At 41.6% G+C, this 20,649-nt stretch overlaps 1 protein-coding gene across 1 annotated transcript in view; it reads left to right on the top strand.

Annotated features, from left to right (window-relative positions):
* The window catches only part of cntnap5a (contactin associated protein family member 5a), a 126,344-nt gene that overhangs the window by 40,751 nt on the left and 64,944 nt on the right, over positions 1 to 20,649 (top strand). The window contains exons 5-8 of the mRNA XM_083997498.1: positions 4,959 to 5,162; positions 6,407 to 6,591; positions 8,415 to 8,558; positions 14,799 to 15,081. Coding sequence (XP_083853624.1) covers positions 4,959 to 5,162; positions 6,407 to 6,591; positions 8,415 to 8,558; positions 14,799 to 15,081 — 816 coding nt within the window. The remainder of the gene's footprint in view (positions 1 to 4,958; positions 5,163 to 6,406; positions 6,592 to 8,414; positions 8,559 to 14,798; positions 15,082 to 20,649) is intronic.

The raw sequence follows: 20,649 nt of genomic DNA, 5'->3' as shown, positions 1-20,649 counted from the left end.
ATTAGCAAAACTCAAATATTGCTTTCATAAATATGCATTTCACTGAAGTCGAATCACACCTGCATACAAATGAAAGCTTTCTCGTACCTTAGAATGAGTTGTTACAAGTCGTTACAAATACATAGATGGGAGATGCACCGAACCGAGGCGGCCATGTTGCATCGCCATTTTTTACGTTCAGTGGCAGCGTGACCGTAGGTAACCACGGAAACTCAGTGGAGCTGTCTGCTCGGCCTGTTAAAACTGTCACCACTGTGTAGTGTGAGGAAGGACGGAGGCACTGGTGTTGCATTCAGGTGCAGTCAGGCAGACGGCCGTCGGCAAACCAACCGGATGTCATTTTACTCCACGAGAGAAAGACGGTAAAACGTGGGTCAGGTAAACAATACCACATCACCATGACAACTGTATTGTTTTGCCTCGTGCTGGCGGACCACTTGTTTACATAGAGGCTTGTTTATCCTGTTACATGCAGCGTCTGTTGTCTGTCTGACGTCTGCCCGATTTCACGTGAATGCAACATCAAGAATACGTTCAGATATGCAACCGCACCGCTAGATGGGGGGAATTCCTACACATTAAACCTTTAATATTTAAATAGGAACTATGGCTATGGCTATTTAAGGCTATGTTGTTTAACAAAATTGACATTTCATATCGTGCAGTAGTTAACTCCCCGTTCCCCACCCCAACTTTTCTCTGACCTCAAGCCCAGCCCCAGAGAATACTCTAGCTAGCCCAGGAAAAGGAGCCATAAGAAACACAATGACAGAATCTATAATTACTTTGTATCAAAAACTTTCTGTAATAAAACATCTGATAGGGTGAACCATGGTCTAATTACAGCCAGTTTAGGAATCCTGGATGTGAAATCACTGAGCTATAGGACCAAGCATCAACCGCCGAGGCTGAAAAATGAAGCAAACTCAGAACTGCCAGAAACTGTAGTTTCTCCAACGCCCAAATAAAGCAGCTAAATTGCTGCTAAATGCAGCTACCTAAGTAGATTTAAGGAACATTCTTTGGCTGGAGTGGATTTGATGTCTTTTGATAACTCAGCTGCCTTTCAATTAAATACTTAGATGCATAAAATGGAAAATTAAAGTAGAACATTGGTCTCAATATGAATATTGATAGGGCTTGGACATTTAGAAACTTGGTTTAATGGAATCAATATTTCTGTGTTTGGCTTTATTCCCTCAACTTCGCTCCATCTTCACTGCCAATGTTTGTTGCTGTTAATGCTCGGGTGGCTCTGAGCACAGAAAGTCTTTTTGATCTCGAATAACATTATTAAATTGTTATTTTGGAATAACCGTCCTCAAAAGATCGAACAGTAAAAAAGACCACATTAAAGTAATTCCATACTTTGGATTTTAATGAGAAGCAAAAACAGACGCCGGACCTCTGTGGAGTGTGGAGCATGTGATAAAAGGAAAAGCTTCTCACACATACACACACGCACACACACACACTCACACATACAGTGAAATTAATAACCTGAGCAGGCCTCAATAAAAAAACATGTAATGGGGATTCACTTAGAAAACCTCTCCCACGCGTTGTGAAGCAGCACTAACTAGATGAGCCGGTGAATTACTGCACTGTGAAACACCCTCAGAATAGCCCACAGTGAGCAGTTTTATGATGACCAACCTCCAAACATGGTGAAATCTATTAATGTTTGTGCTCTACCTTATTCTTGTAGATTGCTGTAACAGCCTGGCTGGCGGCGGTGTCGGCGGCGGCGTTGGCGCGCGTTATAACAGTGATTAACAGAGCCGCGTGTCTCGTGACAGACAGACTGCAGGTGAACCGACAAAACCCGCGACGTCTGAGCAGTTCGGTGTGAAGACACTTTGTGCTGCAGACGTTTTGGCTCGTCACGTCGTGGCTGTGTTTCATTAAAGGTGAAGATGAGTCACGCCACGGGGGGAGCACGACGCCAGGTTTCAGGAAGTTGAACTGGATGGATTGATAGACATTGATGGTACAAGAGAAAAAGGCTCCATTGATGCCGCTGTGGTCAGAATGTGCAGACTGTGATCTCACATTTACAGGAAGGCAGTCCTGCCTCTGACTGGACCACCCTGATGCATGTGCAGAATTTTATAGGTAGTTTCCATTACTGAAGGCAACGCCAGCGGCTGGGATTAAACCTGCAATGCGAATCTTCTGTCCGTCCTTTCTGGCAATGGGAGTAATTACAGAATATACTCTCATCTCATTCACTACTCCCTACTCACTGTATAGGCCAGAGGTCTTCAACAGGGGAGGTACTGTACTGCAGGGGGTCGTGAAATTTGTAGTTGATTAGTCAATTCTTTAATATGTTTTCATTTCCACATTTATGTTTAAAATAAAAACATATCATTGATTAAATAAATAAATAAATAAACTTTATTTCTATAGCACCTTTCAAAACCAAGGTTACAAGGTGCTTCACAAAGTACAAATAAAATATCATTGAAAAATAAAGCAATTAGAAAGTGAAGAAAACATCATACAGAAAAACAGTGAACAGGCATAAGATAAAATAGTGGAAATGGATAAGACAATAGAAACAAAAAACAAACAAACATTAAAATTACTGCAGAAATGATCATGCAACTGACAGATATTGTTGATATCAGCATTGGTATCAGTTGACAAGGTCTGTTCATAAAATGGCAGAGGCACAGCCACCTACTCACTAGACCTTGGAAAATAAAAATACACATTTATTTAAAATAAAAAACATATTATACAATGTATGAACCTGTGTATAGAATAGTGTAGTACTGAATGCACAATAACAAAGTACGTTTATACAAGGCACTAGGTCAGGTTAATATGAAACACAATTTCATACAATAGTACATATAATAGAGGGTCCCTGCTGCATCTCTCCATCAGTTTGAGGGTCCTTGGCCTGAAAAACGTTGAAAACCCCTGATATAAGGAATTCTATAGAGGACTATATAGTGACCTCATTGGTCAAATGAAAAACACTGTCAGGCTCTACTCTGTCTTTATTGTTGCACAATTAAAACACACCAGATAAACGCCGTCCGGTGGGTTTTTAAAATAAAATTTCTTGTCTGCTATCTTTCAGCATGATGCATTATGGTCTAGATATATATACAGTATATTGCTTGGTTAGTGACAATACACTATATTTAATGCTGCACTGTGGAGTTTATTATATTAATTCACACAATATGTTCGGACAGCGTATTCATTCAACTCTATAGTGAGTAGTGAATGATTTCACACACAGCCACTGAGGACACGTGATTATGGTCGGCTACGTCCTTAGAGACGCCCCCACCCCCACCCCCACCCCCATCCCACCCTGAAGTCAGAGTCCAACTCAGAAACTCAAGGAAACCCCACTAACGCCAGAGCTGACAATCCAAGATGGCTGCTCCGTGCATCACCATGAAATACAAGCTGTACGTTACACAGCCACCTTTTGTGTCATTAAATTAGCATTAAATTAGACTTATTATAATGTTGCTTTAATGTTACATAAGGGTTGGGGGCTTCACCGACTTGTTACCAATTTGTACCAGTAGTAGTAGTAGTAGTAGTAGTAGTAGTTACTTGATTCAGTGAATAATGGAACGCAGCATTGGGTCTTGGGTATTTATTTATGTATAACATAACATAGATATATATATAATATACATACATAAAATGAGAGAATCAAAGGCAAAGGAAATTAGGATAGATATTACTCTTTATATTGACACATTTCTATTGTACATTCTTTTCTTTTTTTGTATTTTTTATATTTATATTATTATTACCGGTATTTCAAAGATGCATTCTTTTTTATACCACTGCCATTTTTCTTATGCAAGTGCAGGAATGTTCTCATACCAGGTTCAAGGCTTTGCTATATTAGGAAATACAAAGAGCGTGCCCAGGTCGTGGGAGGTTTAATCAGATCTGTGTGGACTTGAATTTAACTCAAGTTCATGGTTTGGTCTCTTATTGTTGGCAGTGATTTGTCAAAGATTTCATAAAACTCATGAAAGAGATGGAAAAAGCTCCCAGCTAATGACCAAACCAAATGTGTTCTCAGCATCCTGCAGGCAGCAACTTTTTAAATAGGAGGTAACAGAGATGTCTTCCGACACGCCAGCTGGACCTTTAACCCGGGACAGAAACTCGCTAACACCCACAAACATCAGGCTTGTGCTGTCAGTGTGAAAGGCCACAGTCAGCATTCACTCCCAGGTCAAACCACGCTGCTTTAGTAGCAGGAAATCATTGGCTCAAGCTCCGACCAGCAGTGATGTAAACATGACATGACCTTAAAAAAGAAAAATATAGCTATATACACACCACATAGTGCAATTGACAGATTGTTCACCCAAACACCTGCCAAATATATATTTTTTTGAGTGTGCATGCCGCTTTTTCTCTCAAACATTTTCCAATCAAGCCGTCCCTGATGGTTCTGTGTAACAAACCATCTGCTGCCTCAGGGTTAGAAAAAGAGCATTTACTGTGGAGGGGAAGAAAAAAGCTCAAATAGTAGCAGCAACAGCACAAGTAGCCTTGGTGGAAAAGTAGTGGTGGTATATTACACCAGCTTTTTGTCCATGCTGGTAATTATTTTTGTTTGAATTTTTTATTTAATTCTTTTGAGTATTGAAAAAGTAAATAATTTAACACTCACTCAGCCTTAAAAAATGAAAGAGAAAAGTGTCACTTTAACAAACATCTTTCACTGGGCAAACCACTTAATGCCATGTGCATATTTTTTCAGAGCAAGTAAAACCAAAAGAGGATTTTTTTCTTTTTAAACATGTCCAGAAACAGAGCCTCAGAGTCTCTTTGGAAAATGAGGCAGATTAAATTGTCGGAGGACATTTTCCAACAGTGACTATATTTTTGTAGCAATTTCTGTTATTACAGACTGGAGACCGTCGGGCCAACCTCAAGAGTCTCTCTGATTTACTTTCCAGAGTCGTACGTGGCCGACTTCGACGGCCGCAGCTCGCTGCTGTATCGGTTCAACCAGAAGTCCATGTCCACGGTGAAGGACGTGATCTCACTGCGGTTCAAGAGCCACCAGGCCGAGGGCGTCTTGCTGCACGGAGAGGGGCAGAGGGGAGACTACATCACCCTGGAGCTGCACCGAGGAAGACTGGACCTCTACCTCAACCTAGGTGAACCCCCTCCCTCTCCCTCTATCTCCTTCTCCCTCTCTCTCCTTTTAATGTTTTATTTTCCACAAGTATTAAATCTGAAATATGAGCGTCCTTGGTGAATTCTTACTCATTATGAAGCCTTTGTAGATGAGTTTAGTTTCCATGATTGAGCGTTATCAAAGCAATCTGATGAATGTCATGCACCCATCTCATCTTTAATGTTTTTCATATCAGACCAGAACTCTGTCTCCAGTCTGATTAATGTGTGAGATGAACCATTGGTTACATTGAAACACTTAAAGGGATAGTTCAACATTTTGGCAGATTCACCCATTGCCATAATCCCTATAGTCATAGCAGTAGGTTCATCACCTTTAATTATCGGTGCATGTAGTTTTGAGATCAGCGGGGCAGAGACGTGAGCTGCTCAGTGAACACAATGGAGGTGAACGGTACAGGTCATCATCATCAAATACACAATCCAACAACTCCAAAACGCTCTGGTGGACAAGCTGTTAGCTGCACATTCACCACGCTATGAAATAATCATTTCGAGGCAAATGCGTAGCCGGAACTACATTCCAGACACGGCTGCTGGGTGGAGTGATTTCAAAAGTGCAAGTAGTTCCGAGTATTTCCTTCATGTGTCGTAATGTTACATAATTATACGTGATTATTTCATAGCGTGGCGAATGTGCAGGTCACAACTACTCCATGAGAGTGTTTTGGAGTTGTTGGATTGTGTATTTGATGAGTTTGATGAGGGACAGCGGACATGTACCGTTCACCTCCATTGTGTTCACTGAGCAGCTTACGTCTCTGCCCCGCCGTTCTCAAAACAATATGCACCGATAATTAAAGGTAATGAACCTACTGCTATGAGTATAGGGATTATGGTCATATGCGAATTTGCCAAAATGTTGAACTATCCCTTTAAAAACTAGAAAATATTTGACATGTTGGGTAGATAAATAATTGAAACACTTTCTTGTTTTTCTGCTGCTAATTCATCATTTATTCAGTGTCCTACCTTGATACACATCTATCTCTTTCTGTTATGTTATACACCTTCTGAATGAATGGATTGGGCATCATTGTGTATGTGTGTGTGTGTGTGTGTGTGTGTGGGTTTCTTCTGACCTCTCCATACACCTGAGGTCCGCCCGGCTTCCCACACACACACATTCACACACACCGTGACCTCCTCCTCCGTGAACCCGCTCACCCTGCTCCTGTTTGTTTCCCTTTGTGTTTTCCCTCAGACGACAGCAGGCTGAGGTTCAGCAGCGGCCGCGTCGCCGTCACCGTGGGCAGCCTGCTGGACGACCAGCACTGGCACGCCGTCCACATAGAGCGCTTCAACAAGCAGGTCAACCTCACCGTGGACTCCCACACGCAGCACTTCCAGACCAAAGGAGAAGGACACTCTCTGGAGGTGGACTACGAGGTGAGGCCCGGCCCGCTTGATTCAATTAACTTAAATTGAAGGTGAGGTAGCGACGGCGGCTTTTGTAAAAAGCGAGCTCGCCTCCTAATGAATTTATCCAGCACAGGCCAAAACAACATCATCATTGATAACGCAGTGATGAGCTGTGGAGTTAGTAATGAGCCAGTTAGTAATTAGCCTTGGAGCGCTATGGTAAACAGAGTCTAGTCTATGTAAGCCCAAGAGAACAGACATGCTTTGAAATGGCTTGTCCATAATGCATAATAATTTGAAAGTGATAACAGACTGCCAAGTGGACTGTCAACCTCTAATAACCTGTGTGCAGCATTTTAACTCTCTCTGACTCCACAGCGAGGGCTGGGGAAAGTTTTTTGCTCAAAGACATGAAAGGAAATGTTTGTATTGTTATTTTCGTTCCTGATGCAAATCTATGTAAGGGATAATGAGGCTCTCTCACTGTAATTAAGATATTAATTGACAGCAATAGTCTCCGTAGTTGAGCAACACATCAATATTATAATAAGTATTATTATTATAATAATGATAATAACTTCGTAACTTGACAGGGCTGTATATGAAGGAAGGATTTTTTTTTACGCAACCTATCATACTAACCATACAGTAAAAAATATATGTTTATACATGAATTGACATTTATGTCTAGGGATACAATCTATAATCATCTATGTGTATTTATATTGTATGTTATGTAATATGTTAATATTAGAGAAACCACTTTCCCAGAGTGAGAAAATTGACTCATTTGAAATTAATTCAATGAGTCAATATTTAAGAAAAACGTGTAAAGTCATATCATTTTTCAAAATAAACTAATTAAACTCATGTATGATTTAAATATATATCACTGACATTTCCTATGCCACTCAAAATGTATACTCCATATACATGTACTGTATACCTTTTACTTGAGGTATTATGTGTTAATGTATCATATATTCAGAGGATGTGCATATGTGATAGTAATAATATCCACTAATGAGTGACACAGAGCACAGTCACTTCTGATATAGGCTATTATGTTTTACATCTGCGTGTGGGCAGCCATCCCTCATCCAGGGGGTCGGTGTAAAATGACTCAGCTCGCTTTGAAGGAGGTTAATTAGCTGAGGATAATTAACTGATCGCTGATAAAAATGTCCTGGTGAAAGTTGTGATTTCAGCCAGGATGCAAAAAAAATAAATAAATAAATAAAAGAAAACACACAAAAAAAAATCCACAATAGTTGGCCGGACCCTTCTTCCGGGAAGGTTTTCAAAAATCTTTTGGACCCCGGCTGCAGGGATTCGCTGCCATTCAGCCACAGGAGCATTAGTGAGGCTGGGCACTGATGTTGGGCGATAAGGCATTGGCTCGCAGCTGCTGTTCCCTCTCCATCCCAGGGACATTAGATGGCGCCGAGGTCGGGGTCCCGCGCGGGCCAAACCATTGTACGCATATTGTATTCATATCGCAGCCGTGGTGTGTCTGTGTCTGTGTGTGTGTGTGTATGTTTGGATTCTGCGAGTGGGTGTTGTTTTCTCACTTGCTGAATCACTGGCTCAGCTGCTTATGCAGGATTCGGTCAGAATAAATGTAATGTGTGGGCCTGGTGTATTCAGAGGCTGTGTTTACTCTGGTGACGGTTGAGCATGCAGTAAAAATACAGAGCAGAATGTAAATTTTCCGTTTTTTCTATCATTTTTTATGAAAATGGCATCATGAATATGCATCTTGATGCTTGTTTATATCAGATCAGCCTCTGTACCCAGTAATAAATGCTTCACTGCCTCTTTGTTTTTGTTTTTTCTTCTTTTCATGGAAGCTGAGTTTCGGAGGCATCCCGCTGCCCGGCAAGCCCGGCACCTTTCTGAGGAAGAACTTCCACGGCTGCATGGAAAACCTGTATTACAACGGGATCAATATCATAGACCTGGCAAAGAGGCGCAAGCCACAGATACACAGTGTGGTAAGTTTGATAGATTTTTTTTTTTTTTTTTAGAGTTGAGATTTTAACGACTTTAACGCCACGCTGCATGCGCTTTTTAGAGAGTCAGCTGCTGCATTCAGTGCACATGGACTGTGAAATGCATCAGATCTTCCTTTTGAAGATGTAAAAGCTTGAATTGAATGAATAGAGCCAGACTGTTAGTGGATTTTTCACGCTGATACAGATATGAATGTCTGGGGTTTTTTGTGTGTTTCTTTTTTAAATATGATAACAATAAATCCAATTCTTTTCACATAAACACGTGACTAAAGGGAGAAATTAGATTTTTCGAACACAGATACGCATGAAGCGTGTGACGCTGTTTCTAAATGACTTCAAACACATGCAGTTCAACATAAATTCAACTACCATATGCTGACAGATACTCACAGATACATCTGTGGCTCTGCTGGGGATGGATACACTTTGTACAGTACCAGGTCCGGGAAGAAATCCTCAGCACCCCACCTGTGGATCCAGATAGACTCTGTCCAAATGATTTCCTGCAGCTCAGTGTGGTTCACATGTTTCTCTTACAAGAAAGCTCAGAAATGTAGGAAATGTGCCATGCCATTTACAAGCCGTCTCACTGTGCAGAACGTCTCTTTTACAAAAGAAAATTGATATAATTAAAGGGAAAAAGGAGCATAAGAGAAAGGGCACCGGTGTGGATGAGTAAGAGAAAGTGGGCGTCCGGAACACCGAGAAGAGAAAAGTCACAGAGTAATATGGGATAATTTGATAATCACACGTATATTGGATTTCATTGTAATTCTATAGTTGAGTGGTAAAGTGTATGGAGCTACTGCGTGGACCGGAGTCTGTGGTTATAATGACAAGCAGAGATGTATGGTATAAATACACTGTATGTGGGCTCATGTAAATGTCCGCTGTGATATAGGCCTGAATAAGAGTCACTGCTCCAAAACCTCCAGGCTCGATCTCATCAGGCTGCCATGGGTTTAGAGAATATGACTTTGTAATGAAATAAGAAAATAATAATAATATAATAATAATAATAATGATAATAATAAGAGCTTCATGGGAAAAATATCCAGCTCATTATTGAGATTCTTCATCGAGGTTCAACTTCAGCTTCAAAGCACTTTGTAATTCCTTCTTTTCAAATGCAACAACTCAGCTGAATTTAAATGAACACTAATGGCCAACACAACACAACACAAAACAAAACAAAACAAAACAAAACAAATAATGACAACAACAGTAAGAAGAAGAAGGAGATAGGTCAACTGCACAGGGCTAACACACAGTTTAGGTGTAATGTTTACATCTGTGAGAGCTCCTGAGGTTCCCCTATTCAGAAGGCTCTACACACAAAAAAATCTAAACTTTAAATGGAAATTTGAAATAAGGTAAGCTGAGGCCACAGTGAGTCAAAATAGCAGAAAAAATGAGGAAGAAGATGATGAAGTTGTTGAGACAGGTGTAAGTGGTGAGCATGCAGCCATGCACACCAGCATCAGTGGCATCCATGCTGAAATAAAGACAAGATACTGTGACCAGAGAAGGGAACTGAAGGACTTTTAGGAAACAATCAAACAAGGCATAATGTTTACTTGGGTTCAAGCGTTAGCATTAGCATTAGCATTAGCATGTCAACACTTGCAAACTGAGCTTAGAAATGCTGTTTGTTTCTAACCTGATGATGGCACAAGATTTAAAGTCATTGCTTATCATTCATGTTGCACATTTTTAGTACAGTACATAGTGTAATACAGGTATGGGACTGAGTTCTGCGGGTTAGGCTTTTTAATCCGGCACGTAAAATATTGTTGGTACAACATTGTCCAAATTATAGCAAAGACTACAAACTTTGATACACTGGCAACAGAAAAAAGGGATGACCATCAGCAACATCACAGATCCCACTGAGACTGAATGTAATTTCAATGTACGTAGGTTATTGGGTTTTTACATGTCACTTATATTAGTTCACAGAAACACTCTCCATCCATCCACCTGTTACTAGCCCAGCCATCAAATTATAAAACTCATCGTGGCCCCACTGCTGGTCTAATAGAATAACTGTATCATGTAAAACAACAAATCCTTTTAGAGGAAGAGTCAGTAGCACATCAGTTACTAGGATGCATCATCAGGGAACCATAAATATAAAAACAGAAAAGAGCCAAAAGATCAACATCAGTGATGTTCCCTGAGCCACACTGCTGCTGCTGCTGCTGCTGCTTTATCTTTATTTCTCTTTGTTTCGTCTCTCAGCTGATTTGTGATTTGATGACATCTGATCAGTCGGATTCAAAGTGTTGTGGAGAGAAAATGGAGGGAGAGGATAACTCGAAAAACAATCGTCACATTCATTGCCAAACCGCGGCTACTGTGTCATTAGGCCTAAGTGTGCGAGCGGATTCATTTACAGAGTCAACCTCCTACACAAATCAGACCGGTCGGCCAAAGAGCCACAAGCCCCATCTCATCTGAGACACCCCATCCTCCCACCCCTCCCACCCCTCCCACCCCCCTCCATTTAATGTCTGATTGCTGCGTTAAAAGGCCTTTACTGACAACAGAGGCAGAGAGGTGCAGAGAAGAGAGGGGGACGTCATGATGGAAGCTGTAATGGAATTTCAATGGGACAATCTCCCTGAGGTTGATGGAGGAATCACATTGAGAGTCAAAGAGCTGTGATTGCTGCGCGCCGGCCTGCAGGCGCCGCCACTGATAGGACTCTGACCTCGGCAGACACCGCCACGTCTCGGTCTGAATGCGCCGAGCACGACCTCCGCAATCGTGCGGAATTAAAAAGGGAAATGGTTTTTTATCTTTGGCCGCCCTACCGTATTGGTTCGGAGCAAACAAATTTTGAAAAAAATAAATAAATAAAAGAAAATCCACGGATTCATTTGAGCTAACCGTTATGTTGCTGAGGTTTCCAGTTCAGCCGTGTGGATGTCTTCACTGTGTAAAGAGCATCGTCTTCATTTTATAGGGAACATAGGAAGAAGCAGGAGAAGTAGAAGAGTTGTCGTTTTTAAGACTTAGAGCAACTATTCTGGGGCCTTATTGGTAAGCAACCGGATCCAGAGCAAGAGAGAGACAGGCCTTTCCTTCAAAATAAAAGCCCCAAGCTAATAAATTGCGGTGAAACTTTTTAATTTAAAGCAGAAGTAAGCGATCCGGTCATTTTGGCTAACTTCTTGTCAGCTGATGGAGTTAGCAGTCCCCGCCCTCGTCCCTACGTCACCACATTCACGCGCATCCCTTGGCTGCACACACAGAGAGGACCGCCCCTTTATGCCATTCTCTCTCCTCATTGGATAAAGGTTGTAGGATACAAGGACAGTTTTCTCTGACAGAGTGACTGACAGACCCGTGTTTCAGACCAAACACTCTATTTAAGTGATTGCCATCGGAATATATAACTATTTAAGACTTATATTAACACAAATATTCCGTTTACTTCTGCTTTAATGTTGGTGAACACTTTTACTTTGGTGAATTTGGTGATTTCTGGATCCGCTAGAAGATGGAAACCAGAATGCAGACAAATTTCAGAGTTCACAGTGACGCGAGGCTATAGCAACAGTCGTTTTTTGTTTTTTTTTTGCACGGAGGGGGAGGGGGGAAGGAAATATCCTTGTTCCCATTCAGGCGCCTGTGGCTCAGGTGGCGGAGCAGGTTGTTCCCCTACTCAGAAGGTCAGAGGTTTGATTCCTGCCTCCTGCACTCTGCACGACCACATGACGCTCGGCAAGACACTGGATCCCCTGATGGCTGCTCCATCAGTGGAGAGTGTGCGTCCAGGTGTCGGTAAAGTGCCCTGAGTGGTCAGTATCAGACTGGAAAAAGCCTTTAGAGGTCCACTCACCATCGCCATCACTCTGAGCAGCTGCTTAACATAAAGACTGGAATCAGGGGGCTTTTTACTTTCTTTCTTTCTTTCTTTTTTCTCGCCTGTGCACTGGCGACAGCTGGAGGCATTATAGTCTTTATTTATAGAGCACTTTTCAAAAAACTTCAAAAGCAGCAGGAACGTAGAATTATTAAAAAAAAAAAAAAAATCAATGCATTTCAAAGCCAAGAGGAGAGATGGAACAACTGGAACCATCAGGAGCATGAAAAGCAGAGACATTTAAAGAGAAATGAAACCGTTGAAGGGAACAAGTCGGCTAAAGGAGGTCACAGGCTCCAACAACCTGATTTCCTCGGACAGGTCGCTCCAGAGGTTTGGGGCTCCCCAATGCAAACGCTCTGTCCCCTTTTGTTCTCAGCAGGGGTCTGTGGGCTTTTTTTGGGTCATCCATCCATCCATGGTTGTCAGAGGTCGAAGGAATAAAGAGACTGTAAACTGAGATTAGGACAAAAGTGGTTCATATTTCTAGGGATGCACTATAAAAAAAAAGATTTCTCCACCGATAACGATAACTTCCTGCTTCTCATAATCAATGTTGTTTACATTTTTTAATAGTTTATAGTCATCTGAGGTTAAGAAAGACTAAAATGTAGTGAGTAAATATGAATATAATTAGGGCTGACCAATTAATCTTATTTACTTTACTTTATTTGTTTATTTGAATGGGACAGTGCACATTAATGGACATAACATGTAAATGTGCCGGATTATAGCAAGATGCTAATTTCCGTCTGTAGTCCAATAAACATAAAAACAGTTAAACAGCAGTAGAACCTCGATGAAGACAAGAGACTCACTACTCAAACAGAGTCTCAGTTCTGGGCTGCCTGTTGTATGTACCCAACAAGGTACGTAACACAACTACTGAGCTCACTTTTTTATGAATACTATTGAAGGGGCTAAAGGGAATTGCAGAAAAGCCTGGCAACTATTAAATAAGTTACTAGGTAAAGATAACAAGCAGGAGAACACTGCCCTAGAAATAAAAAATCTTATTTTGAAAGATTATTATGAAATGTGATGAGTAAGTTGTATTTACAGGCGCCATGCCTTCACACTCACTTCACACTCATACACCTCTTACCTATAACCTGAGCCACACAGCTAGACGCAACGTAACATAACGCAAGTTGCAACAACAACAAAGACGACTTCTATCGGGTCTGTAGGATACGGCGCCTGAGAGCGTCCACCTGGCATCAATCAGCATTTTTTGTTCTGGCCGACTTCTCATGTTCAGTCAACTTACAGTGGTTGGAGTTTGTTTTACAGCGTGCAAGCTTTCCACTCTTCTTCTCTGTTTTTGGTGTATTAGTGTGGCAAAGTTACAGCGCCACTACAGGCCAGGTGTGTGTACTACAGCTTAGTGAGTCGTTCTCAGAAAGACACTGGAACTATATGCACACATGAATAGTCACTTATGTATCACATCGTCATTGTAATATCGATGTGTCATCACACATCGGACAGTTTGCTGATATCTTGCAGAACTTAATTTAATGTTGTAGCTCTGCCTCTGACTTAACAAAATAATATAACCAACATCACTACTGTTGTTTTGTAATCACAACAAGTTATGACTCTTCAAAAATCTGCATTTATTATTGTTTCAAATCAACTTAGGGGGAAAAATGGTTGAAAATGAGTGAAATCAAGGCAACGCTGGCTGATTATAATTGGCTCTAGTATCGGACTTCGCTGTTATCGGTACCGATAGTTATCGTGGATCCCTGGTTGTCCAAGTTGAAAGGCAGGGAGACTGTGAGATGAGATTATTTCATATAATTGGCTCATTCTACATATAATTCTGGATCAACAGGGAGGTTACATGAACCCAGTCAGAGTGGAGGAGGCAGACGAGACGACTGATGTTTAGTTTGTGTTTACTCCATCCACCAATAAGCATCATTCACAAAATATGAAATCATTCCTTTAATTACCATGTTTCTTTTATTGTTATTAGTTGATTTTTATTAGTTAATTTTTCAACTCATACACTATAAAATGCAGCAGCTGTGTCATTACTATGAATTTATATTTTCAACTAAGTAGCACTAATTGCTTCTGCTGATTAATTTACAGTTAAAGCCGAATAATTCAGCTGAGCTGGTTAAAGGTCTCCTCTAATGAATCTGCTTTTGGTTTTGGGGTTGGGGTGACGTTTCTGCTCATGCTTCTTTAACCATCTGCCGCCTCTTTGTGCAAATCAACATGACATTTATTTCCAGACGTATCTCGATGAATTTCACATGAGACCTGCCGCCGCCGTCTCCCCTATAAACATACTACATGCAAATCTGCGTCCTTGGCTTTTTGTCGTCCTCCAGGGTAACGTGACCTTCTCGTGCTCGCAGCCCCAGCTGGTGGCCTGCACCTTCCTGAGCTCCAGCAGCAGCTTCCTGTCGCTTCCATCAGCGGCGGCGGCGGCGGCGGCGTCTGCCGCGGGGGGCTTCTCTGTTCGCTTCCAGTTCAGGACGTGGAATCCAGATGGGCTGCTGTTCTCGGTGCAGCTGAACCCGGAGCCCCAGAGACTGGAGCTGCAGATCAGCAACACCAGACTGCATATGACCCTGCACAGCGCCGGACAGCAGAAATCAGAGGTCTCCACTGGTGAGTCTGCAGCCCTCGCACACACACACACACACACACAAGCACACACACACTTGTTTGTGTGGACCGTCCCTGGCTCCTCTGACATTGACCTTCTCTCTTTTTTTAGTGCTCGTATTGAATATCTGAATTCTTCCTCAGTTTTCAGGTTAAAAAACAAACTTTATTAAGTAAAGTAAGTAAAGTAAAATTTATTTATATAGCACTTTTCCCAGAGAGGACTCACAAAGTGCTTCACAAGGTAAAAAATACAAACAGAAACGACACACAGAAATACAGCAAAAATACACAGAATAAATTACAGTAATGAATAGCACACTACTGGAACGCACACCTGAAGAGATACACTTTCAACTGTCTTTTAAAACTGTCGACCAACAAGGCATTTCTTAGTTGGTACAGCCGTAGAAGTCATTATGACAATAACATGAGAGTGGCTCAGCTTCAGCTTCAGTTTTAGCTTCATTGGAATATGTGACAATATCCAACAAAAGTAGGTCATTTAACCACAAACAAACATATCACAACTTACTGACTCCCACCCACTGATTACCATACAGCCTTATACTGTATATTCATTAGCTTTCTCATTAATAACTGTTTATATTAATTATATCACCAACTTAGGTAGATTTTTATATACTACATATACTGTACATACACACACATTTCATATAATAAATTACTAATGAGAAATATGACCTCAATGTGAATGTAATATCACTATTAATAGGAAATTATATACATACTGTATAGGGTGCAACAACATAGAACAAACATAGAGAAGGCAGCTCAATGTGGAGCAATGCAAAGTACTTTACTGTCGGGTTGACAAATGAAAGGTATGATGGAGTGTGGAGGTGAGTGTCAGTGGTGTGTGAGGGAGCTTGTGTGCTATGTCGTGTGTGAGATGCATGTTGTCAGGTGCAAAACAAAACAGAACGACGTGCAGCAGCAGCAGCAGGATGGAGAGAGCGAGGCAGCCCACAGCAGGGGGTTTAAATCAGCTGGCCAATCAGAGAGCCCGACACAGGTGCTCCTATAAACATACACATACCCATGTAGGCTACATACACGCCAACAAACATAAATGGAGGGTTCAGCAACAGGGTTCTGGAGTTTGCATGTTCTCTCTCTTCCTGTGTGGGGTCGCTCCAAATCAGGTCGACTGGTGACTCTAAATGTGTAAGAGGTTGTTTGTCTGTATGTGTCAGTGCTGACCTGTCAAACCCCACCCTCACATTACTGTATGTCAGCTGTGATTGGCTCCAGCCACCAACCCCCCAGCCCCATCAGATCAGCAGTAAAGCCAATAGATGGCCGGATGTTAGTTAGTTAGTTAGTTAGTTAGTTAGTTAGTTAGTTAGTTAGTTAGTTAGTTAGTTAGCTTATTTGTCATATACATTAAGAAGTACAGTGTACAGTCAATGCAATTAAATGTAGTCTGCCCTGGCTCTCTCTCAGCCCTTAAAAAGTAAAAACCAATAACAACATTGACAGCATATAATAAAAAACAGTGACAAAGTAAAACAAGCAATATACAATAAAAAAACACCAATAAATAGATCAATCAATCAATCAATAGTCCACGGCCTTCACAATCATATAAAACTACTGTTCAGTAGTCTGCCCGCCTGGGGGTAGAAACTGTCTCTGAGGCGCGAGGTCCGAGCTCTGATGCTCTGTAGACGCTTCCCTGAGGGTGAATAGGAAAAAAGACTGTATGCCGGGTAGGGCTGACCCAAAAAATTTTAAGCTTCGAAGCTTCGTTCGTTGCCATGGTAATCGATCATGAAAGTCCGTGATTGATTTTTTTTTTCCCCCTCCTTTTTCCCTTTTTGACACCGGTTCTCATCGGCAGTTGTTACATTAAAATGAGTAGGCTACTTGGCATCCTGGAAACCTGCCTGATTTGGGAGATATGCAGTGTTTGTTTGCCATTACTTTCATTCTTTCCGCTTGCGTGACTAGTGTCCTTCATAATGCTGAGTGCTTTCTTCCTGCAGCGGATAGTGTAGATGTCTTGTAACTGCGGTAGTTGTGATCCTATAATTTTTTAACGCTGTTTTTACTATCTTTGTTAGATGTTTATAACCTTGTGCTGTAGTTTTGCCGAACCATACCAGTATGGATCCTTTTTTTTATTTATTTTTTTATGTGTAGCTGCTGCATAATAACATGTTGTTATTTACTCAGATGAAACTCTGAATGTTTCTCTGTGGAGTTCTTGACCACCAGCAGTGAGTGTTGTGTATTCTTCTTCTTCCTCTGTGCCTGGGTCAGTCTTGTTTGTACATGTACGTGGCACCAACACAGTCTGCTGCAGTGCACCTTCAAAGTCAAGTGAAGAAGTAGATGCAAACATTGCTGGATCTGAAAAAAAAAAACCCTCAATGATTCGTGTTGAAAAGAAAATACATTCAACACGTTGCTCAGAGCTCAAGGATCCAAACAATACGTTTTGGTGACTATTATAACACTGAATGTGAATATTTGCTGCATTAATTAAAAAACCTTGAGACGAAGAGGAAGAAGAAGAGAGAAAAGAAACATGGCGACCGCAGCCCGGGACCTAACCTCAGGCTCGACCTTAGAGACGAGTACACCAAGGAGTGTTTTTTTCTTATATATATATATTATTTTCCTTCTATACTCGTGGGGGACTTGACACACACGCACACACACATGAGCTTGGTGACCCCAAAGCGCCCTATTTGTACAGTGGAGTGCACAGAGTCTGACCAGCCTCACTTGTTTTTTCGTGCTTCACTCAACTGAGGCAGAGAAAAACAAGACAGCATCACCCCACACACACACACACACACACACACACCATCCAAAGAATCTGGGAAGGGCGAGGGCGCGAGTAATTTTCATCTGACTTACTTTTATCACCTTTGTCCCCCAATAAACTCAAAAACATTTCTTCTTCACAGAGGGAAAATATCATCCAATCCTCCGTGTGGGATTGCTTAGCAGAGATAACACAGATAACTATGATTGGTTGGCTAAGCCAGGCTCACAGCAGATGGCGGGGCTGCAGGGAAATATATAGAGGAGAGAAGACAACTACAGCTGAGGGACGGTAATTCCTTTCATATAATTTACCTCCGACTGCATTAAACGAACAGCTGAAGGGCCAATCAGTGTCATGGCCGCTGCGGCGACCCGGGGTCCCGGCGTCGTCGCAATTATGTATGAAATAAAAGTTTCAGCGAAAATTAATTTAGCAGAGCAAAGCGGTAATCTTGTATATGAATTGACTTTTTAATTTATTTATCCATTCACTCACTTGTTTTCATTAGGATTCCTCCTTTTGCTTCTTCCTCAGGCAGATTTTTTTCTTTTCTTTTTTTTTTCTTTTTTTAGAGGTCACTGCTCAAAAAAAAAATTATTACCGAGCAGGGCGCGCAGATATCATCTCAGTTACAAATGGTTGGTTACAGGCTGAGGGGATGGGGGGTGGTGGAGGGGAGGGGAGGGGGCTAATGCAGCTACTCAGCAAGGAGACCATTAACATTTTAAACGTACTGAGAGATAATCCCGGGGATCTAGTCGAACAAATGTGTGTAAAACGCAGACCTGCCCTCTGTGGATAAACCGCATCAAACACAAGACGTGCAAAAGGAGTTGGGAGGAGGGAAGGGGGGGTATGAATTTCCTAATTACACCAGGGCTACCAGAATAATGTCTTTCCAGTGTGTGTGTGTGTGTGTGTGTGTGTGTGTGATCCTGTGAACAGCTGGAGATCTCCCCTCTGATGGATGTGCTAAATCATAACCAAACAAGCGGAGAGTAAAGTGGACTGGCTGCGTCGGGCAAACCAGTTACCTGTTGACGCCTCCTCTTTAGCGCAACATCATCCTTCTTTCTGTTTTTTTTTTGTCTTTTTTCTTTTTTTCTTTTTTAATCAGCTGCAAAAGTCATCATTATCATTAACACCTGGAAGCTGCAGCACCATTAGTGAGGATGTACGCAGCAGCAGCAGCAACAGCAACAGCAGTATATACTGTAAAATAAATGACTCTAAAAATAAAGTAAAAAAAACAAAAAAACAAACAAAACCCCAGTAAATTGAAGTAAAAGTTGCTGTGGTTATTGTGATAAATCTTACAACGTAATGTGATATATGTTGTCACCAGGGATGTAAGAAAATATCGATAAACTGAACTATCGCATCATTTTGTTTCGTTACTCAGCCATCGACTCCTCCGCTCCAACTGAACAATGAGATCTACTGAGAGTACAAGTCATTGGCTCATCGCATAATCAAGTGTTATCTAACTTAGCACAGTCAAAGAATGGAAAAAATCAAAGTTTAAGTTCTTTATTGTCATTGTCATAGTCAATATAAGTGGTGGGACCTGGGATAACAATAAAAGACACAAACATAAATACTATAATGCATAATAACATAGAGTAGAGTAAATCTGACACAAAACATAGAGTAAAATCAGATGTGCAAGAATATGTAATGCTCTTTTTTTCTTTTTTAATCAGCTGCAAAAGTCATCATTATCATTAACACCTAGAAGCTGCAGCACCATTAGCGAAGATGTACGCAGCAGCAGCAGCAGAAGCAGAAAAAGAGGGTAAAAAGTTGTCAATCTCTAACCGAGGATTTTAATTAAAAGCGAATCAAGTCGGTAGATTACCGAGCACCTTTCTCACTACTACTGCTCCCCTTCTGAGGCACAACAGCATCACATATACCTCATAGCAATGTCAAATGTGGCGCAGCGGAGGTGTCTGGGTGCAAATCATTAAACGGAGCTGCAGGGGCCTCCCCTCCTCCTCCAAGTTGCTGTAACTCAGGTAATATTTCTATATTTAACCCTCTTCTTCTTCTTCTTCTTCTTCTTTTTCGTCTTCATCTGGCTGTGGAGCTTCATTAGAGATATAAAGAAAAGTGCCCCCCCCCTCCCTCCCTCCCTCTCTCCCTCTCTCTCAGTGTGGCATGTGGACAATGGGGTTGCTCAAGGATACCATGCCATAGGCGATGTTTGATAAAATGCTGCGGGAGCACAAGAGCGTTGGTGTGGAAAGGATATTGATCCGTATCTTCCTCCGTTCAGCCCAGAAATTATCTGCATCAACAGCATGGGCTTAATTTTCACACAAGCAAACAAGCTTTGTCTTACAGTCAAACCCACACACACACATACACACATATTCACACATGCATACATACAAGTTGTCTGCTAAAGGGTAACAACACACCAAAATGAGCTTTTGTCTCATTTGTCATACGCTGCCAGTGACGCCTGTCAAGGACTCGGCTGCGGTAATGGCATGGAGCTGTCACGTGGAGCTGTCTATTTCCTGGAGGCTCAGAGATGTAGTCTCATACATATAAGAACAGGAAGAGGCATACATTTTTATTCCTCTCAACAGTTGAGCAACGGTCATGCAGATTCACCGATATGATACAAAAACACATTAGATGTGTGTCCCAGATAGAGGCTGAGCCCTGGCCAGCAGCAGCATCAGCAAGTAGAGATCATGATATATGAGCTGAACATGCGATGGGTAAGGAAACTCCCGCTGATGCTCGGCGGCGGTCCCTCG

This window comes from Trachurus trachurus (assembly GCF_905171665.1).
Source record: "Trachurus trachurus genome assembly, chromosome: 21".
Taxonomy (NCBI): domain Eukaryota; kingdom Metazoa; phylum Chordata; class Actinopteri; order Carangiformes; family Carangidae; genus Trachurus; species Trachurus trachurus.
This window is presented reverse-complemented; position numbering and strand designations above follow the sequence as displayed.